The 23,608-nt window shown below is 37.8% G+C and overlaps 1 protein-coding gene across 3 annotated transcripts in view; it reads right to left on the reverse strand.

Moving 5' to 3' along the window:
* Window positions 1-728: 728 nt before the first annotated feature.
* The window catches only part of SLC39A6 (solute carrier family 39 member 6), a 31,282-nt gene continuing 8,402 nt past the window's right edge, over window positions 729-23,608 (reverse strand). Inside the window, exons 5-10 of one of the 3 annotated variants that reach the window (XM_075585979.1) lie at window positions 20,057-20,156; window positions 17,117-17,503; window positions 14,167-14,247; window positions 6,069-6,259; window positions 3,843-3,901; window positions 2,417-2,540 (exon numbers count right to left, since the gene is read on the reverse strand). In XM_075585979.1, the coding sequence (XP_075442094.1) occupies window positions 3,872-3,901; window positions 6,069-6,259; window positions 14,167-14,247; window positions 17,117-17,503; window positions 20,057-20,156 (789 nt within the window). In that variant the 3' untranslated portion in view covers window positions 2,417-2,540; window positions 3,843-3,871. Of the gene's footprint in view, window positions 2,541-3,842; window positions 3,902-6,068; window positions 6,260-9,349; window positions 9,859-14,166; window positions 14,248-17,116; window positions 17,504-20,056; window positions 20,157-23,608 lie in introns of those variants that run through there. The other 2 variants (XM_075585978.1, XM_075585980.1) reach the window with 2 other exon arrangements.

The raw sequence follows: 23,608 nt of genomic DNA on the forward strand, positions 1-23,608 counted from the left end.
ATAGAGAAAACTATACCCAAATGTTTATTCATTTTTTAATAAAAATATGGTCTTTTAGCTTTCAAACATTCTAAATGGAGTACCATTTCATAATTTCTTTGTAATAAAACCGCAGTTCTATTTAAGGTCTCAATGTGAAACCACAAACCATAAGCAACATGGTACATCTATACCATATTCTCACCATCAAAACAGACAACACAGTCTATTGTACATTGCAGATAATGTAATTTAATGTAGAAAACCGCATTTGATGATGTTTTGTAAACACAAAATAAATATATATTGATACATACATGTATGACCTCTGACAATGAAGTATTACACAACATGTAAATAATTCATCTTCAATTTTGGTAAACACAAAACCCAGTTTGGGTTTGTAAATTAAATATGAGATTTAGAATACAACATTTCTCAAGCATCTGCCTAACTACAGATAACCAGTGATAGCCGTTTTTAGTTTGGGTTCCTACATTCCACTGCCAAATCTGAAAATCTTGTCTTGCTATGAACCAGACCACAAAAGGGGACAGTTACCTTTTTTATTGGCACAATAAAGTAAAACCACTTTCTTTTGAGTTTGCCACACTTCAAACTTTTTGATGTTTCAAATTTTGATAAAATAAGGAAAGATGTGGAATTTACAAAGTACATAGGGAACAGAATATATATATATATATATATATATATATATATATATATATATATATATATATATATATTTTCCCTCAGTGCTTAGTTGAGTCATCCAACTACAACACCAGTTGTACAATGCAGATTTGTCATTGGCCATACATAAGGTTAATTTCAAGACATATTGTAGGAGCACGGATATTACTCAACCCTGGATATTAAAAGTGTCTGTGGTGTACATTAAAACATGAGGCTTCAGGTATGTTCTAGGAGAGCTCCAAACGCCTGCTAAATAAACCTGATCTACAGTATACTGATTTTTCCAGAACACAAAGAAAAAGGAAATGTACCGCAATCTCTACAAATGATTTTCATTTGCATACGAATCCCAGCATCTGTATGTAACTGGCTATGGAATTATATATGTTTTTCAGAAATCTATACCCAAATGTGAATAACACTTGTACACAGTCATGTAAATGCAAACAATATCATTTTCATGTATCTATTTCTATACATAAGAGGCAGCTACCCTGCAGCTGTAAGGATCTGACATGGAGATCACAGTTCAGAGACATTTCAAAAATATTAAAATGTTTATTTTTTGTTCTTACAAAGCCAAAAGGTCAAGGGCAATTTTGTATTAGTGTGTTGATCTAACAACAAGTGGCAGAAGGCAGTTAACAATTCAAATGCTACAGGACCCGTTGCCATTGTTCCTGTTGTCTCCACAGATACTTTGAAAATGAAATAGGGTGCATTTTACTTTGTAAGAATACGATATGCTTATATATCAATTAAACTTGAACCAGTATCTGAGTATTATACTCTGATTACCCCTGATGGATTAACTCAAAATACTGTTGATGGGATACCAACCAAAAGGTAGTTTATCACAGACATGCAGTAGTTAATTATTATTTTGTTTTTATAAAGTGTGAAAATAAGTACTAATGTATTCCATGTGCTCAAAGGGGAGATTTGCATATTAAGACGACTTGCAGACTGAGCTGATGTATTCAATACATAGAAGTTTAGGCAATTGTTATGCTGTACCAGATTTCATTGTAACATTAAACATGTATAATAGAACAGTTGCGTTTATCCTACTACCGGGCACATGAGCATCAACAAGGTTTCTCTACATTTGTGTTGCAGCAATCTTTCCACTTCTGACAAAACACTTTTGTGATCATGACAGTCTCATAAAATGAGTATGCAGAGCCCCTCCAAATCAAGGTTTTGTTTTTGTGCTGCTGAATTTAGGAACTATAAAAATGGGCAAGCAGCAACTTGTGACATACAAGTAAGGGACAAAGGGAGAAAAATGTAAGTGTTCGTGAACAAAGTAAATACTATTTAGCTTGTGATGTTAACAACATAGCTCCTTTATCTGTTCAGATCAGTTAAAGAAGTGCTACTACACATCATTAAATAAATAACTTCTGAAATGTGAAAAAAAAAAAAATAGCATTTTCCTTCATGAGTTTGGCACGAATATCCCGTTTTCCAACGTAACCTTTTGCAGTTCAACTGCAGTTTCGCTGAAGTCAAGTAGCTACGTGCAGCTGGTTTTAGTACAGTATTACTAAAATAATATTTCAAACATTTCTACAAGAAATCCGAACATTTGCATCTCAAAAAAAACAAAAGTATAAAAACACTACATTATACTTACAATATGTAATAATATAAAAAGCAAAGGTTAGTTCACTGCATCAAGATAAAGATTGACCAGGCAAACTAAAGACTTATAGGTTAATGCTGAACAGAATTTTGTGTTCAAACAGAGAGATAACCAACATGATGAAAAATCCCAATAGAATTCCTGCATTTTGTAACAGAAAATAACCCCAGCGACTGCAGCCGTGATCACTTGCATCATTATGCAACATTTCGGGTACCTGGAAAAGAAACAATGAGACATGAGTTTGCTTATGTACAATAAAATGTGATGAAGGGTTCAATTGTTTAACATTACTTTTAGTTTTTTAAACCATATCATACAGTACAATTTGGCAGCAGCTTAAGGAGTGTTCTTGTTGCATATAAAAATATTTAAATAAGTGTACACCAGTTGTGGGCAATGCAGGCTGCTAGAGGTCAACTTGTATCCCCTCTTTAACCAGCACCCAGATTACCAGGTCTGCCTAATTGCCAACAATTTCTGTGATGAGCCAAAGAGAAATAAGCAAAAATATAAACAAAAGGTTCTCTCTCTCTTCTTCCAATAACGTTCAGTAAACAGATACATTTAATTGATTGATCAAATTTGTTATCGACTAATGGTCACCCAATAGGACCTACCTCAAGTTAAAGGTCATTGATAAATCCTTATGGTGCATATCTACAGTACTTTTGTATTTTACTAGTTAAACAATTTTGCAGCCCAATTTCAGTACAGTATAACTTTTTGCTGTGCTTGTATTGTAGTGCCGATCTAAAGCATTTACAGTAAATCTGGCTTTATTTCTGCCTGAACGGTGCAGAGTTAATTGTTATGCAGGCTGCTGCTCAGCAGCGATTGACATCCCAGGGGGCGTACAATTCGATATGGTCTTCAAAAAGTGCAACCTTCCCAAAATCTCTCTAGACAATAAATTGCTTGAATGTGAAACTTAATTTTCGTTTCTCCTTAAAAAAAAAAAAAAAAAAACCAACACAGTATTATGCATGTGATCATTATGGCTTAAAACCACTATCAGCCATTTTTACCTACAACAAAAACCTTAAAATACAAGTAGATGTCAGCAATACCACAGGGGGGGGGGGGGGGGGGGAAAGCACATCACTAATACTTTACACAATGCAGTTTAACAAGTAGTAGTTCCACTGAAGTAAATTGCTTTCCTATACACCTAAATCTATTTAGTGAATGAGGCATCTAAATTATACTTGTATATTAAAATATTCAATAATATACAATATATTTGTACGCTTTCAATTTATATATAAATGAAACAATTTGGACTGTAATTAAAGCACAGGGACTCTGCAGGAAATCTCATAGATCATATTGGAGATATTGCCGAAGTGTCCTCGAAAACTAACTGTAATTTAAATGAAAATCTGTTCAGTTGCACAAAATTCCTTTTGCTCCAAAGTTTAAAAAAAATAAGGGTTAGTCTAGTCATTAGAAGATTTGGCATACAGTAGCAAATATATGTTGTTGTCAAGCATATAAAAATGGAGTCTTAATGGCCTACATTTAGCTCTCTCGCGGATCAGTCATTTTTCAAGTCTGTTTCTGCCACTGTGCAAGTTGCTAAACAGAAAAAAAGTTAGAAAAGCAAAAGCACTATTTCTCATATTAAGTGTCATTTATAAAAAATAAAGTTTTGCTTGAAAGAGGTTAATATTTACATAGAAAAAATCCCCCCTACATTATGCAGGAGATCTCCCACACATTCTATAGTGCCGGGCGCGCGCTACGCTGTGCGCGTGCACGGAATTTTAGTTGGCTGACGTTAGTCAGCCTTTCTATAATGGCGCCGTGCACGGCAGGGGGCTTGGAGCGGACCGACGAGGGAGAACATGAAGAAATTAATGATTTCGCGCCGCTACCGGCGCTGTAATATATATGTATGTGTGTATGTCTCAAAGTTAAATATTTTTATTACAGCTTTTTTTTATTTAAAAAATATTATTTCATACATTATTCACAATACACACGCACGCACGCACGCACACAGTATAGAACGGCCCTTATGCAGCTTGCTTTGCGACAGAAAAATCCCAAAATGAGCAATTGCTTTTAACAACCGTTTCACTATGTAAAGGCCAAAATACTGATACAATAATTGCACATTGTCACACTGGTAATATTTAATTCTGTCCTGGCTACATCTCCATTACATCACACTACCATACAAGAGCTGCATGGGAAGGGTATCACAGGGCTACTGTATGTATGGCCAGCCAAGAGCCATTCTCTCTCACATTAAGTTGTAAAGTACTGCAAAAACAATTTAGGTTCAGGACATCCAAAATACACACACATTCTATCCAATTAAATCTAATCAGGACAGATTATAGGCAAACTGGACTCATGCACAGATGTGCTGACAACATTGTCCATTTGGGGCCTAGGGGGACCAGGCCAGAGAAACAGCTTGAACCACAAATTCTGCCAACATTGCTCTGGCTTTGACTCAAATTACATGATTGAAGTTCAAAATGAAAATTATATTGTTAATTGCTGGGAGCTGTTCCATTGCTACAGTAGCAAGAAAAAAAAGTGGAACGACAGAGCAACAATCCTAACTAAACTGATTTTTTTTTCCTTCTTAGTCTTGCCTAAACAGATGTAGGTTCACCAGATCTCAACAGCGGTCCTCAAATATCCGGGCACTGCCCCGTTCAGGAGCAGGGGGTCCATCCAGCCAATTGGGAAACAGAATGTTTGCTGTGGCCAGGGCTCGATCCGGCAGACAATAAAAAAACCTGCATCATCAGGCCATGCATACAGTTTGGGTCAAAACATCTACAAATAGCTCCGGAAACAAAGCTCCACGGACATCGGGAACCTACCAGGTAATATTATTATTATTATTTTTTTACGTTTCCAGGTGGGAATGCAGCTTTAAGTCATTTTATTAGAAATGGTTACATTAATGTTTTACTTTTGTTTCATCAACAGTTCGTAGTAACGAAATTTCCATCTCTAGGACTATTTCACAACATAAGTTAATTACACAATGTTGCGTTATACAAAAACCATCTCCAGTTAGACAGGAACTGCAAGTCTTGTATTTGCATCTTTTATTCTCAATTGAATGTAGTGCATTTAACCCTCAGAATTAGCTGCTAGGAACTGGGAATATAAAACCAGGATTGAGTGCCTGTCAACACCTTGGTCTTGCTGCAATGGCTTCAACTGCTGGTAGTGATAGCGTCAATGGAGCAACATAAAAGTACCAGACATTCTAGGGTACATGAGTCTGAGCAAAGTTCGCACAAAGAAAAAACGTACAAAATGGAGAAGTGGCAGAACAGGAATCAGGGTCTTCAGATTAATGGAAATTGTGTGTAGATTATATTCTCAGTTTTATTACACACAATGTGAAAGCTGATGGACATCATTTTTTTTTTTTTTTAAATGTTTCCAAAATTACATTGCAATAGTCTTGAACTATTTGAGCTAGTTGAGCTAGTTGAAGGGTCCCACTTACTGTGAAATAAACTAATGTTTCTTTACTGTTATTTTCGCTCAGTGCTGAAATTTCACTTGCACTGGATATTGATTAAAATCTTAGCATCAACTTTAAACAAATAAGAAAAGAGCTCATGTAGTCAAGATAAAAATGTACTGAGATGGAAAAGGTTACAAAAAATAGCAAAAATATGTTCACTTTATTACAAATACTACCATTATAATTTTGCTCTAGTGCATCCCTTTCTCGACAGATTAACAGTGAAAAACATGTACTTACCAGGTCAACAAGAGCCACATACAAGAATAACCCAGCAGTAAGTGCAAAGATCCACACTGAAACATTTTCTGCATAATGACCGATGAGAATGCCAGTTATCATCCCCAGATATGCAAGCATGGCAGACAGTGCATTGTACAACACAGCCTGCTTAACGGTCATACCAGCTTTTAGAAGAACTGCAAAATCTCCTGGAAACAAACACAAATGACACATGAAATTTTTTTTTTTAAACGGATTGTTTTAATTCATACGTACAGTTTGGAAGTCTTAGGTCTGACTTATTAGCATTTTGTTTTTTTAGCTCTGGTAAAATTTGTTTCAAGTTATTATTGGAGTGGACGCCAAGATTTCATGGACCTTTGGCATTTTGGTAATGGCTTTGGTATCCCAGCTCTAGGTTTAGATCATTTAAAACTGTAACCAAATGTCTAATACATTGTTACAGAGTAGTGTTTGCCATCGCTACCTCTCACCAGGATCCTGTAAATTACAAGGGGGGTTCAGAATGGCATGAGGACAGAAAACGACAATAGACAGGAAGAGGGATCAGAAAGATTGTCAGCAAAGGTTCTCGTTGCAGGAAAATTGCAACTCAATCTATGTGGAATACTTGTAATTTTAAACAGGATTTAAAAGTAAAAATTGGGCTTAAAAGGGATTTAAAAATTGGGCATTGGGCATCTTTCATTGTGCACTGGGACTCGACACAAAACAAAAAACTGTTTGGGGTGTGGGGGTATTTTAGAACGATTGAGAAATGTTGCTGTAAAGTATGAGGGCATAATAACAAATGAAATGAAAGCAATGAAAGCAAAGCAATAAAGCACACAAAACAATAAATAAAGGGAAAACGAATGAGTGAAAACGATGAAAAGAAGCTATATGTGGAAAATGAGGAGGCAGATAATGAATAAATTAAATCCAGATACGACAGCATGCAAGAACTTGCAGGATTATTTTCTAGTTTAATGCTCGTCGGCATACTTCCAACTTTGTCAAGGGAGATGCAGAAGTTCTGAAAGTTACATAGTTAAATACCGTATTTCCTCGATTGTAAGACACCATCCATTTGGCCCTTACAATCGAGGAAAATAACTTTTTTTTCACTTACCATGTTTTAGGAGAGGTCCCATGTCAGCGGAGGATGAAGCGGGCGGCGGCGTCAGGAGAGGTCCCACGTCTGCAGATGGTTGAAGATGGAGAGCGGGCGGGAGTGCGGCGGCAGGACATGTCCCAAATCTGCAGGTGAATGAAGATAAGACAGAGCGGGCGTGCGGTGGCGGCAGGAGATCATAATAGCAGGAGAGCTGATCAGCAGCAGCAGCAGAGCGGCATAGGGGAATAGCTTGGGAGGCGCACACTAACACTGGAAATTGACCAGTGTCTGACTTCGGAGGTGCACACCAACACCAGAAGCCGTTCCCCTATGCCGCTCTGCTCCTGCTCAGCTCTCCTGCTATTATGATCTCCCACCGCTGCCACCGCCTTCTTATATTCATTCATCTGCAGACGTGGGACCTCTCCTGCCGCCCGCTTCGTCCTCCGCTGACATCGGACCTCTCCCGAAACATGTTAAGTGAAGAGGGGGTTAGTACTGTAGATACTTTTTTTTTTTTTTTTAGTACATCGAACCTAAGACGCACCTCCGATTTTCAGACGTGAAAATCAGAAAAAAGGTGCGTCATAGAATCAAAAAAATAGGGTAGTAGATAAGGTTGAAAAAAAGACATATGTTCATAATGTTCAACCTATGCTAAATTTGGACGACATAATTTATCCTATATTTGTATTTACAGTATATTGATCAAGAAAAAGGCAAACAAAAAACCCAGTGAAATATCATCTAATGCTGTCTCATAAGGGGAAAAATAAATTCCTTCCTGACTCCAATAATGGTAATCAGATTAATCCCTGGATCAACATCCTTCCCATGTTTACTTATTTGATATATCCCTGTATACCTCTCTTTTCTAAAAAGATGTCCAATTTTCTTTTAACAAATCTATTGTATCTGCCATCACAGTCTCCATGGGTAATGAATACCACATTTTAACTGCCCTTACTGTAAAGAATCCTTTCCTTTGTTGCGGGTGAAATCTCCTTTCCACCAACCTTAAAGGATGATCCAGTGTTGTTTCTACTGCCCTTGGAATGAATAGTTCTTTTGAAAGCTCCTTGTATTGTCCCCGAATATATTTGTATATAGTTATCATATCCCCTCTTAAACGCCTCTTTTCTAATGTAAACAAATCAAATTTAGCTAGCCTCTACTCATAAATCAGATTATCCATCCTGTTTATTAATTTGATGGCTCTTCTCTGCACTTTTCTAATTTCATAATGTATTTTCTATGGAGTGGTGCCCAAAATTGTACTCCATATTCAAGGTGTGGTCTTACTAATGCTTTGTAAAAGGGGCATATTTTTGAATAACCTTACATGTATCTTTATTAAAACTCATCTGCCATTTACCCGCCCACGTTTCCAGTCTATCCAAGTCCTTCTGGAGAGAAATTAGATCCTGTTCTGATGCTACTACCTTACACAATTTAGTGTCATCAGCAAAGATTGTGACTTTGCTCTCGATGCCAAACTCAAGGCTATTAAAGCTGCAGTTCAGTCAATATCCTGCATGTTTGTTTTTTTTAATAAATCAGTTCTGTAGTAAGAAAAAATACTTTTAGCATTTTCTGTTTTTAAAAAAACAACTTTGAAAGACCAATTTTCTTGTATTCTATTTTAACAGCCATTTGCTAAGGCACTGCCCCTTCATGTCCTGTCACAAGGTCTGGCACACCCCTTTGTCAGCCCTGCCCTCCCTCTAGCACTTGTCAGTGCATAAATTCTCATGAATATTCATGAGCTTCCACTGCCAGTCAAGCAGATTATAAACAAATGCCAGCTTTTAATATGTCACCAAATTTCGACCTATCAATACATGGAAAACGAATTCAGCTGCAGCTATACAGTTCTTTAGCTAATTAGAGATTGCACACATGAAACTATTGAAGTAAAAAAATAAATGTAAAAAAAAAAAAAAAAAGACTGAACTGCAGCTTTAATAAACAAGTTAAAAAGCAGGCATCTCAGTACCGATCCTTGGGATACTCCACTCACAACTTTAGCCTAACCAGAAAAAGTTCCATTTATTACAACTCTCTGTTCTCTATCCTTCAACCAGTTTTCAGTCCAGGTGCAAATATTTTTAGAGTACAATTTGCTTAATTTTGAACACTAACTTGTGTGGAACTGGATCAAAAGCCTTTGCAAAATCTAAGTAGACCACATCAACTGCATTACCCGGGTCTAAATACCTACTTACCTCTTCAAAGAAACTAATAAGGTTAGTTTGGCATGACCTATCTTTCATAAACCCATACTGACTATTACTAAAAAAAATTACCATTGGGTATTTCTGAATATTATCCTGTACTAAACCTTCAAGTAGCTTCCCCACTATTGATGTCAAGCATTAAAGGTCTGTAATTCTCCGGTTGCGATCTAGCTCCCTTTTTAAATATAGGCACCGTGTCTGCTTTACGACAATCTTGTGGTACTGAGTCTGTGGAAATGGGAGTCCTTGAATATTAAATGTATTGGTTTGGTTATTACTGAACTTAACTCCTTAAGAACTCTTGGATGTACAGTATGCGATCGGGCCAGGTGTCTTATTTACTTGAATGTTATCAAGCCATCTATCAACTTCTTCCTCAGTTAACCAATTGTTCGTTAATATAGAAGCTGTGGCTTCCTCCTGCGGCATTACTATTGCAATTGAGCCTTCCCTGCTAAATACAAAAGGCATTTATTATCCAAGGGTATACACACTGAGTGTGCTTTTCAAACAATGTTTTAAAGACTGACCATTTATCTTCTACATTTTTCCGTGCAAAAACCATCCCAATTTATTCCTTGTAGATTAGTCCTTAATTTAATAAAATCTGCCTTTCTAAAGTTTAAAGTCTTTGTTGAACCCATACAATATGGTTTTTTATAATTTATTTCAAATCAGACCATGTTATGATCACTGTTTCCCAAATGTCCCAGACTTTAATATTTATTATTACTTTTACATTGATTGATATTACCAAATCCAGTATTGCCCCTCTCCTGGTTGGGTCCTCAATTACTTGGGTTATGTAATTATTTTTAAGCACCCAAAAAATTGTTTTCTTTAATGCTAATCTTATTGCCACAGTCTATGTCTGGATAATTCAAATCACTCACAATGCAAACATGACCTGGTTTTAAGCCTTCTTCATTTGCAAAAGTATTTTGGCTTCCTCTATCTCAGAAATATTTGGAGGTTTATAGCAGGGGAGCGCAATCTTTTTCCCCTGCGCCCCCCCTGCCGGCTGTCCTGCTCTCTGCGCGCCCCCTCCCTCCTCCTTACTGTCGTTCCCGGCGTCATGTTGCCATAGCAACGTGACGATGCGCATTGCCATGGCGACGCATCTGCAGATGACGGCTGAACCACAGTAAGATTTACATAGGTCTTCACCTCTTCCCCGGCACTTAAATTAAGTGCCTTCGGGAAGCACGCGGGGCCTTTGTAAACCCTGCACCCCCCAGTTTGCGCACCGCTGGTTTATAGCATATCCCTACAAACATTTTATTTGTACTTTTACCTCCACTGCTAATTTCTATCAACAAGGTCTCTACATTTTCATTATTCCCTTCATAAACATCGTCCCTTATAATAGGTTTTAGCTCCGGTTTAACATATAAGCATACTACTCCATCTCCTCATCTATTTTCTCGATCCATCCGAAAAAGCGAATTACCCGATAAATGAACTGCCCAGTCATGAGTTTTATCCCACCATGTTTTAGTAATGCCTATGATATCATACTGCTCCATCGTAGCTATTAATTCAAGCTCACCCATTATCTGTCAGTCTTCTTCCATTAGCAAGCATGCATTTAAAGTTTTTTTTTTTTTTTCAAACCTGTACTATTATCTTATCTGCTCCTACGCCAATTGGGTTTAGTCTTTAGAAGTTTTCTAGTATTATCTGTATTTAATATGGTTGTCTCCCTACTTGCCAAACTCTCTTGCCCCCATTCTGCCTCCATGACCCCTTGCTATTTCCTCATCCCCATCTATTCTATTTAGTTTGTTATCTCTGTTTGTCCCTCCCCCCCTCCATCCTCATTTAAAACCTCCAACTTTTTTGACATCCTCTCCCCTAGCACAGAAGATTCCTCTTCATTGAGGTGCAATCCATCCCTAATAAAGATGGCACCTCTCAGAAAAGGCATGCCAAGGCTCTAAAAAACACAAACCCTCCTTCCTACACCATTTTCTTAACAATGCATTATAACCCCCTAATCTCCGACTGTCTTTTAAAGCCAATAAAAATAAAGCCCACTTCTATATCATGTTTATAATTAAAATTTGGTTTAGTGATTAGAACCACTGGTTTTACATTTATTTTGTACCTAAAATACCCAAAGTTTAAAGAATACCAATGCTATCCCAAGGTGTGAACAGTTGTGTTTAAGCAAAGCCACAGATCTCTTCAGGCAAGAAACAGCATTGTTAGCATGCTAAAATAAAATATAAATTATAAATACTAGAGAATCTTTTAAATAAATACAATATAATCAAATAAAAGATCATACACAGCATAGCCTGTCACCCAATTCTTTCTGAAGGATATAGCATAAGGACTAATCTTGGATGAAACATTCATGTGCTAACAGTAGATCTGCACCAATTTTTATGCATATGCAAACACGAGCTATCATTGGTAGTGCAAGTTTAGTTACTGCGAGAAGCCTTTATCATTGTTCCCGTGTCCTTGGATTTTTTGCTCATCTTTGAAAGGGAACGGCTGACCTTGTTTAGATGCATTTTCGAACAATACATATGGTCATGCAAAACACAGAACTCACTTATTACACGTACCGCTTCATTAAGATAGCTTCACTAAGAATATTCACTAATCTGTAAATATAAAATCAGAAGCATTTGCTTCCATTTAGAAAGGAGACAAAAAGACTAGACTCTTTGGGGCCTATTCATTAAACATTCATAAGTGTTTAGATTTGTACAATAATGGGAAAGAATTTGCAAAATAGAATTCTGCTTTTGCTGCCAGGCAGTATTACAGATGCAAATATCACAGTGACCGAAAGAACTTAAGACACCCAGTTTGTACAGAGAGGAAGAAACCAGGATACAAATGCCTGAAAATACTAATTCTGTATTAAACTACAGTCACAGGAAACTAAACTAATGATAGCAACAAAGGTGCAGATGAGCAGAAGTAAATAATATTAATGCTTTGTGGGACATTGCTGTATATATATATATACACAAGTAAACCGGTAATCTTTTATAACTTTTATATTTTTAATAAAGTGGTTATGATTGTCCAACATTAATAAAAAGATTTAAACGCAATAGCCATCTAAGAAAAGAATAAAACCATTAAGGTCCATATTTAAAGGCTGCTAAGCGTTAGCACACCATAAGTTACATTTATTTGAATGGGAAGCAAGGTGTGCTAAAGCTTAGCACGCTTTAGTGAATCTGGGCTTAAAGAGGCATATGATTAAATACAAAAAGGCACCATATGCAGAAAATAAAAAATTCCCATTGAATTCAAAAGAAAGGTTTTCCCTGATGTATTTAGAGCAAAGTTTTTTTTTCTCCAGAATTACACCACTTTCACCCTAATTGTTGTTCCCATAACACAAAAAAGTTAAATGCTAAATTTAACTGTGATTAAATGTTTCTTAGGAGGCAAACGTCATTGACCATTTTTTTTAAAGATGTTTTTTTTTTTACACCTGCAAAACACACACAATTATTTGAACCTTCACAGTTCTGAGGTAACCAGTAACAACAGTGCGCAAGCGGACCTGCCACACCTCCACATCATGTGATCGTCCCAGGAGTCATTAAGGCATTGCAAAGGTGATTAAGTGAATAAAAGGTTTTACTACCTTCCTACTGTACACGCTACTTTTCTAAATGACAAGACTGCATGAATATTTGTCAGATTACCATACTACTGTACATTGCCTGCCCAGAGCAGATGATCAACTGCCAAATCTGACTCCATGATTTCAACATTGCTAGTCACTAGAGTGAACAGAAAATCACCCGGTGCTCTAGTGGTAGTTGTGAGTGAGATGCCAAATGGCATCAAATAACACAAAGAATTAGTGCAAATTGTGACAGATAGTGATAAAATACAAATATGATATTAAATCAATAAACAAATGAATAGTGTAACCGATAACGTGCTGCTTCAACCCACGATGAACCTGCCTCTTTGGTTCTTAGTGGTGATGATTTTGAAGCATGCGGGGAGCAGAGGATACCGGTTGGTGCATAAAAAAAAAAAAAAATTTTAAAAGAGAAGAAAACACAAAATAGTGCAATACTGTTGTAAAGTAGGCAGTAGCTTGTAGTACCAAAAAGTGCACTCATATTTTCAAAAAATTAATCAGCATTATACCCTGCACTAGTTTGTATTTCTGCGTTTTCTTGTACCCACGTCTGAGTACCTGTCTTCCCGCTCGATATCCTACATCAGAGCCACTACATTCACACTACACCGGAGGAGTTCCCTCTGGGGTATAATGCTGGTTTCATTTTTTGAAAATATGAGTGCACATCTTTTTGGTACTACATTCTACAAGCTACTGCCTACTTTAAAACAGTATTGCACTATTTTTTGTTTTTTCTCTTTTTTTTATGCACCAACCGATATCCTGCGCTCCCCGCATTCTTCAAAATCATAGTCGCCGTAGTGTAATATACACATGTGGTTTATTTCATTTCAGTGCACACACAAAAAAAATCACCATGGAAATGTACACTTCATACTAAAGAATACAGTTTGAGAAGGAAGGTTGTGATTTTTGCTCTAAAAAGTGTTTTATTGAATATAGCAAAATAGTTTTCAAACACAAACAGCTAAACTTCTCATGTCACTGTTGGCTAACTAATGTAAAACAGAATGATGTTATATTTAAGTGTTAAATGAGCTGGAACAAAGAAAAACGTTACTCCACTTCGCAAAGAAATACCAGGAGCCCAGTACATACCAAATCTCCCATATATTGCCAGTCCTTACTTACCTAACTCGTGTGGCAATTCATGACAGAAAACAGCAACCGAAGTGCTTAACCCACTTGATAAACCTTCTGTAAATGCAGCTCCTGTAATAAAAAAATTTTTTTTTTAAAGTGTTAGCATAATTACTTTCTGGCGAATGAAGAATCAAATAATCCTTTACAAAATGTCTTCCAACTCAACAGAACTCCATTTGACCTACTGTACCTACCTCCCACATTTAAATGGTTAAAAGCTCACTCCATAGCATCTCCCACTCTCAGGGGGAACTTTCTTGCTTGCAGTATGATTGTGACAAATCTAATACAGAGTGCTTTTCCTGGTAATGTGCAGGTTAATAAAAGCTTCAGACTTAGAACTATGCAACTAATTTTGACAGATTTATTATAAATCATTCTTCCTGGTAATGCACAGGTTATTAAGAATTTATAATAGCGTTAGGGACCCTTGAGATGTGGTCTGCCGTGTAGTGGCTCAGGGGCTTACAACAACCTGGCCAAAATGTTAAACTAAAAGACCATTTTATTTAATAGATATCTATACATGTATATTTAGGCACTGTACCGTGTATAAGTTTCACTGGATGTGCACTGAGCTCTGTCTGTGTTTCATGTTCTGTCTCTGGTTTTAAATATATATTGCCATGCTCAGTAGCACTCCACTGTGACACCCATATGCTTATATATATGTTGTGGTTATTTTGGGGGTTCAATATGAGCTTGCAGGTGTCCTGTATGTTTTTCATAAATTTAGTCAGATTTTATGAGTCTTTTTAGAAGGTTTTTTTTCCTCCAGACACAAAAATGTCAACCAAGTAGCCGATTTACCCCCGGGGTGGGCTTATGGTGCTCTCAATTGGGGTTAGGATATAGAGCCCTACTTTTTAATAAGGAGTTCAAATTCAACAATGTGTGTTTTGGAATCAGACATGCGAGTTCTCATCTTCCCGACAGCAGTGGCCTCTCTGGGGGGAAAATGTTTTATCCTTTTATTTTAAAGAAACGGTTCTGCATTTATTGTAACTATGTTCTTGTAATAAGCTTTTTCTGTAATCTAAAGAACTGTATTTTTATATATATTAAAACAATCTTAATATGCAACGCTTTCAGCTCTGGATGAAGTGCTGCACGCTTTGTAGAGAGTAACTTACATTTTCGGACACAATTTGCTACAACAGATGTGTGTGCCAAGGGCATAGTTTTCTTTCAATAAACAGGGATCTTAGACTCTGCAAATGTATTTGATATTTCTTGGGTGGTGGCAGCGTATAGATATGATTGCAATCGTGAAAGGGGTAAATATGAACTCATTTGAAATACCTTGTCGAAGAGAAAGGAGAGTTGGCAAGAGTAGCTGTGTGTATTAGGAATTTAGACCAGGATAATGCAGTTGATGTGGTCTACTTAGATTTTTCAAAGGCTTTAGATACGGTTTCACACAAGAGGTTGGTGTACAAAATAAAGAAAATTGGACTCAGTAATATATGCACCTGGAGTGAAAACTGGTTGAAGGACAGACCACAGAGGGTTGTCATAAATGGAACTTTTTCAGGTTGGGCTAAAGTCGTGAGTGGAGTACCTTAGGGATCGGTACTGGGACCCCTGCTTTTTAACTTGTTTATTAATGACCTTGAGGTTGGGATCGAGAGCAAAGTCTCCATCTTTGCTGATGATACTAAATTGTGTAAGGTACCACACATGGAAAACTACAATAACATAAAGGTAGTACCATATATGGGGTGTGTGTGGAGGAAAAAAGTGGAACAAAACAGGGGGGGGGGGGGGGTGGCGCGCGCAACAACAAAAAGGTGGGTATACAGGGGGCAACGTTTCGGGGATTAACCCTTCGTCAGGCCCGTTCCCCTCAGGGGGAACCTGAACCTTTTCCCAAAAGGGACAAAAGGGTACTTCCCTGATCCCAGAACCCACAAATAGGCCCCAAATGAGAAAGAATAAACCCTCCACTAATTCTGATAGCCACAATTGGTAAGTCTAAGTGAATAAGTAATGACAAATATATCCTCCAATAATCTAAGTGTTCAATACTAGACAGAGATAAACATAGTGAGATAAATGCAAAATCAAAACAGGATGCAGCACTAGGCATTCAAAAGTCATAAGAGGTAGGTAGAATAAATCAAACCACAAGGTTCTCTGCACAATAATCAGAACGCGCCTGCTCCTCACTCAGAAGGGTGCCTGCAATCATCTGCACAGTCAGGAAGTGTTTTAAAGCCCTGATGACGTCATCCTCAGTGGGCGGGCTCTGAGATAAGGCAATTGTCAGCTGCTGGTAACCTGCTGCATACTGCTGTACACCTATATCCACCTTCTGGATGACTCCTGGGTCCCAGTGTGATTGCTGGTGATCTGCTGCCTGCTGCTGTGCATTGACACACAAGTACACCATGGAGTACCACTGCGCATGAGGCTTACACTGATCTCCACACATCACGGGGGCTCTCCATGGCAACTGTTCTTGTTTACATTTATGCAGAGGACGTCTGTTAATGATTTTGCTCTGGTTGTCAGCTGAATGTAATTACCTTATCTCAGAGCTGCCCACTGAGAATGACGTCATCAGGGATTTAAAACACTTCAACTGCAGATGATTGCAGGCCCCTTGTTTTGTTCCACTTTTTTCCTCCACACACCCCATAGAGCTCTACTTTGCATCTCATTTGGGCAATTGTGCCTTATTGCTTCATTTATGCTGGCCACATATTCAGAGCTTTTCCCAATTTTGTTTAACCCCAATTCAACTACCCAGAATCTGCAAACAATCTACATCATCTATACTCCAATGCACTTAAATTAATGTGATGTTAAGTCACTCAACTGAGCTTTGTGAATCTGACCCCACGTATGTATTGGCTGTAATGCTAAAGGATACCTTAACAGTTTGTTTACTTCTTAACCCTTAGAGATTTAAGAACAATGCTCCACTTTCACTTACCAATTGCTAGCCCATCACTGAAGTTGTGTAGGCCATCACCCATGATCACCATCCAGGCCAACGTGGCAATGCCAGCATCTTTCAGTTCTTCCCTGGAATAGCGCTGGGAGTGGCTGTGTGGGTGGTGGTTCTGGTGATGATGATGGTGCAGGATATGATGGTAATCGTGGTGATGATGAATAAGGTCATCAGACTGGCCAAGTGTGTCATGAAAATGGGAATGGCACTTGTTTTCACAACCTCTAGATACATATTCCCGGTAACTCGCTTCGTCATGGGAGTGAGCAATCATTATTTCCTCCTCCTCCTCCTCTTCTGGTGCCGTCGGCTGCTGAGCGTGGAACTGGGATACATCTGGTGCCTCAGCTTCCATGTAGCTTTCATGATCTTGGCAATGATGTAAAGGAAACAAAATCATTAAACTACCCTGGTTAATGCTATAAATGACTATATACAATAACGACACTAACCTTTCCATTAAAAAAAAACAGATCAAAAGCAAACTAACAGAAAGGGGAATTAGGTTGTGTGTACTTGAAAGTACCATGTATTTACCAGTGATCTGGACTCAGTCTTCAAATTAAATGCCGTTATCTAGCACAAAGGTCATCTTAGTTTTGTTGAAAATGACTCCAGACTGAAACAAGTCAAACTGTATGCTTCTATTAAAAAAACTGAGTTACATTATTGCATGGAATAGTATAAACAAAATAGAATCAAATAACCGATCTACTCATTATATAGAGAAGGACTGCAGAATATCTTTGCTTATTAAAAGATATGTACACTGCAAACTAAACAGGAGTCGGGAACAGCCACTGATGCGATATCACTGATGAAATCGGGAATAGCTTGGGGTCTGAAGTGTACATACATTTACTACTAGTCTCTTTTACATCTGCTTATAGTAGAACATGACAAGCTATTTCTTGTCTCACTGCTTCAGTATACAACACTGTATGAAAAAAAAAAAAAAAAACTTGACGGGTTTATACAAGTTGAAAGTAGAAATCAGAGTGATTGGTATTGAAGGTCAATGCAACTTTGACTGTGATGCTTCCATTGTTAAATGACGAACAAAAACACAAAACAAAATGATAGTTGCCAAAAAGAAAAAAGTAATATAGTATTTTTTAGCTCTTCTAGTTTATATGTGCAAATCTCAACAGTTGTAGGCTATATTTTTAAAAGGGTGTAGCCAGTGTCAAGTGTTTTTATTTCAGAGTTCGCTGCCAGGTGGATTTGATGCCTACGCTCTTTCGCTGCTAGAAGACCGGTGACCTCTTCCGGGATTCCGACCGCTTGGATTAGCAATCACATGGTTGTGATCCCCAGTGAAGTGGAGAAAACAAAACTGTAAGATGCCATAAGGTCCCCAGACGCGTCGATCCTCATGGCGTTCAAGAAATGTCATAAGGGACACCGAAGAGTTTTTTTTTTAAATGGTTATTTTTAACACTTATGCTGGAGGTAGTGCAAAAAATACTGACAGAACAGCGTCCCAGAGGGGCGGTTGAATCAGTGAGAAACCCTATAAAACAGCACTCGGACACATGAGATGTGTGTGAAGTAATACAGGTGAGAGCTAGGATATCCAAATGAAATGGGTGATATGATGATAATAATTAAAAACACTTTATTAATACCAAAATGTATAAAACACAGGGTGTTAAAAATACCCCAAAGGGCCAAGCTACAATGAATGAAGCTTGGGTAGTCAACACTAAAAAAGGGGGGAATGACTAAGGCAGAGATGCCTGACAAAAATAGGATTGTGCAATTGAGATCTATATTAATGACCAATCAGGTAAGTATGTTAAGATAAATGCATATATTCATATGGTCACTGCAATGGGATGCACAATGCGTGCTAGATATACAAGAGGTAACTCTCAATGTATTACTTCCTGGTAAAATATGTTATAAATAAATAAATACACAACAAGCCCACAACTATCAAATTGTGGGTGGGTATGTAGGGCAAAGGTTTATGCTTAGTAGCAATAAACACTAAACACACAACAAAACATTGGAGTGCTAGTGTGATACTCCTGCATGAATGGTGAGGAGATGAGACCCATACACTAGCAACTAGCAATAACAAAGTATAATACTATGCTGGAGGTATGAAGAAGTCTTTCTTTGTCTTTGAATCAACCCCAATAAAATTTCCAATAAGGTCTTCATTTAAAAAAATAAAAAAATAAAAAATTGCTCAAAAAGCTATTTGGAAATAAAAAAAAAAAAAATACAACTTGTACTCAAATATATTTAGAATGCTAAAGCACCACCTCATTATCATTAATTTGTTACGCTGATACTTAAATCTACACCGCAACTATCCTTGATTCATTTTTATCTCCAAGATGTATTAAACCTCCTAAAGCCTTCAGAGATGTCTGCTACCATGTCAAACAATGGCAAATATACCTAATTTTTTTAAGGTCTTTAAAGTGTGCAATTCCCCACCAAAAAGTCTTACGATTAAATCATAAAAAAACCAAAAAACACAGAATGTGACCTAGAAATTACTTGAGCATGCAATTCACTTCCAAAACAAATCAGCATATACAAGCATAAGTGATGGAGCTGAAATGGCTCATCAAAACTATGCTTATAAAAAATATCTGGTAGGCTACCAAGGCACCTTTATATTCTGCTGTGGCATGTAAAGTAGAATATTTAGTAGCATCTGTTCAGTCCCTGTGTGGAAGGTCAACCAAAGAATAGGATATACTTGCTTGCAGAGCGTTTTTTTTTTTTTTTTTTTTTTTTAAAGATTAATCCCCCTCAACAGCAATTCCTCAAAGATTTCTAGGAATAAGAAAGCAAAGAGACTTCTTTTGTGTTTGTTAACCAATAAAACAAGCCAGTCGGCTCCTTTAAGCAAAGGTCTGTGATAGGTGACGTTATTAACTGGAGTTCCATGTCAATACTTACGGGAACCAGTGTCAGATCCACCCTTTTCTTCATTATTTGAATGGTTAGACAGCTTCTTACTAATTTCCAAGTCCTCTTCATTTTCTGTTTTTTTCTGATTCTTAAAAATAAGAGCAAAGGATCAGGAATTATTTGCCACGAAACAAGCCTGTAAACATTGTAAAAAAAACAAACAAAAAGGCATTATGCCAGTATATTTTCAGTGCTCATCTAGGAGCAGCTTTCCCTAGCGAAGATTTACATAAGCCTCAATAATGAAGTGTTAGACATAGGGGGTCAGTTAATAAAAGTTGTGCAAAGAAAGCAAGTCACCAACAATATGATTGAGTGATTTAAAAATAAAACCTCAAGTGACCACAACTTGTTTGTAAAATGAGATTCAACAGGGTTCACTCAAGGTAAGGCTTAGTGTTTTACAGCAATTTAAATACACAATGACAGAATGCTGAATTGGCATATGAATAGCAGGTGTAATTAAATGTGGACATATCTGTACTGCTTCTAAAAAAACACTTGATGAAGCCAACAGGACACAAAACTAAAATGGAGTACATGATTTCAACCAATGCAAACATTAACCAATTTATATGTAGGAAGTTATTTTGATACCACATAATACACATAAAATAGGTCAGAAAAAGCCACCTTAGGACACTGAAGAGGGACACCAGCAGGAGAGACGGAGAGCATGATCGAACGTGCTACACAAAGCAGCAGAGATTAAAAAAAAAAAATATCTATAAATGGCTTGTCAAAAACTGATATATATATATATATATATATATATATCTATATATATATATATATATATATCTATATATCACAACAAGCAGAAAATAGAAGTAGCGCCTCTAAAGTATCCTGATAAAAATGAATTCTTAGAAGAACCAGTTGCTAATCATGAATGTGCTTAGCGGGGCGGCTAGATGTAGGCTAATACACTATGATACAGACAATAAAATAATACAATAATAGTGCAATCTTTTGACAATAAAACCCTTTAGTACATAAAATGCTGTTCCAATGGCTCAGACTCCAGGTTCTTACAGCCCGTTTCGAAGGGATCACCAGTCCCTAATGATATCTAGAAAAAAATAAAAGAAAGAAACAGGCGCACACCTAGTGCATTACCATAATAAAAATGTATTAAAGGAACATAAAATCTATAAAATGCCCACTCACAAAGGTACAGCAATAATAAGCGTGTATGAGATAGGCTCTCATGTGCCAGCAGCTCAAGCATCAGCGTCCGGCTCAGATCAGTGGCGTCGTCACGTGGACCTCCTTCATGTAGCAGGAACCGGAAATGGAATCCCTCGCCTTTGGTGTTCAGCGTGTACAGCGAAACAGGTCCCACCAGGAAACAAAGTCTTGAGAGTCCTCAGTACAGCTGAGCAATGGCCGCGACAAGCACACACGAGAGCCAAAAATCTCTGTGCAAGTAACAGCAGTGTTCGTGGGCAAATGGCGGCCGCAATCTAGCCACGCCCTACGCGTTTCATCATCGATGATGACTTCTGTAGGACTGAAACGTTGGGTTTCTGGATGTATTTTTGCTTTCACTAATACACTTTGATTTTCAACATTTTGTGCTGTCTCTTGTTTACTACATTCTCTATATGGGACGTGCACCTGTGGCTTACCATCACCTATTGGAGTGCCAACTGCCTTATCTGACATATAGATATATATATATATTTATATTGCGCTCGTCATTAAAGCAGCATATTGAATAGCATCTGTTCAGTCCCTGGGTGGAGGGTTAACGAAAGAATGGGATCTTTAGTTAACTACTTATTGAGTAGTTCAGATGTGAAAAAAAATGAATAATAATAAATACTAGTACTGCTATATATTTTTCATTTATTTTTAATGATTAAAATACAAATTGTGCAACATCTGAGAGGATTCTGAATGAAATTAGGTTTGTTGAAGTTTAACATTTAAAGGTGCATTGCTTTTTCTTCTTAACAGCACAGAGAAAGAGGTGTAACTATCCACAGAGAGAGGGTGTAGAAAACCTGTTTGCATGCACACTCCAAACTGCCTGGAATATGGGAAATTACTCAGTAGGAGGATAATGTACATAGACTAGTAGAGAAAGAAAAAAGACAGCGCACAACTCTCTTAGTATAGTAATTTAGTAATGTGCTATGGTGGGACAGGTAAGTATTGCACATACATCAATTTGAATCTTTCAAGCATTACATGTCCTCAATGCACACCGAAGGAACTCCTTGCGCCTCAAAGCGGCGGCTAATGATGTCACTGGACTGCGTCACTAGCAACGACCAACCATTGGATCATCACTTTGCCAAATGGAACTGCAGACGCAGGTAGCTTTACCAGTGTGTATGGAGGGTGCTCCCATGTAAACAGAATGCAGTCTTAGTGGGGTACTAGTATAAACAAAATATGAACTAAATAGGGGAGATTGACACACACACACACACACACACACACAAGCCACCAATGAATCAGGCTGATCTAGGCAGGTGCAGGTCAGGAAACCGGCACACCTAGGTAGCAGCCGAGTCAAGATACACACTCCTCTAAATAGTCTAGATAAGAGGGGAAAGTCTATACCTTATTCGGCTAAGGATAGAGCCTGTTGGTGGACAAGAACCCGGAAGTTTAATGCTAAGGTGGTGCTGCCTTGCTCACAAGATTTGTAATGTAATCAGACCTATCCTAACCTGAACCGAAATGTCAGTGCATATTAGGTGCTCTGCTCCATAAGCACACAATAACTGGATAAGTGTATAAGAAGTTACGACCCCTTGTTTAGTCAGGGTGCCCCGGGTACTCTATAGGTGCCATATTAACAGACAGATGCAGATTATTTGCCTAGGCTCTACCGGGAACGGTTTACTGGAGCTCTGCAGTGTTCAGATTAGGTAGCGAGTAGACCGATAAGTATATCTGAAGCCAGGACAGTCACCAGACGCTTCCCGACACCCGTGAGGGTGAAGCACTCAGAGGCGCTGGTGACCTGACCCTTTTACCAGCTGATAGCCACTATGTTAACGATGCTGCCGTAGAGACTTTACTGTATCTCCATGTACAGACGTGATGTAGAAATGTCAATAGTTCCTCCTCATTAGTGGATTTAAGGAAGAAAAATACATAAGGATACGATCAAATGGATACCCAGATCAATTTTATTATTCTGGGCAGGGTGGCAATAAAAGAATATGCCACTCGCTTGTTCCCTTTTTTCTCGCCCCACTATTCATTTATACATTCACTTTCTTTCTTTCCTTTTCTGACTAGCTCATCAGGATACTTCAGTTAAGGACTAATGCCAGTAAAGCAGCCGTCCACCCGCTCGACTTTTTTTTTTTTTTTTACCAGAACCAAAAGGTCTCAGATCTGATTCGTGGTCCTCTAACCTATGGGAACCCGTTTTCCCAAGATACTAGCAACTGGCAAGAATACACAAAATGGCCCTGGGGTCAGGCTCATTGTCAAACTAGAGCAACGTCATTGGGACAGGACCCTACGGCTACGTTTGTAATTTGTTCACAAAAACAAATTAAATTAACCATGTAT

This window comes from Ascaphus truei, chromosome 2 (genome assembly GCF_040206685.1).
Source record: "Ascaphus truei isolate aAscTru1 chromosome 2, aAscTru1.hap1, whole genome shotgun sequence".
Classification (NCBI taxonomy): Eukaryota; Metazoa; Chordata; class Amphibia; order Anura; family Ascaphidae; genus Ascaphus; species Ascaphus truei.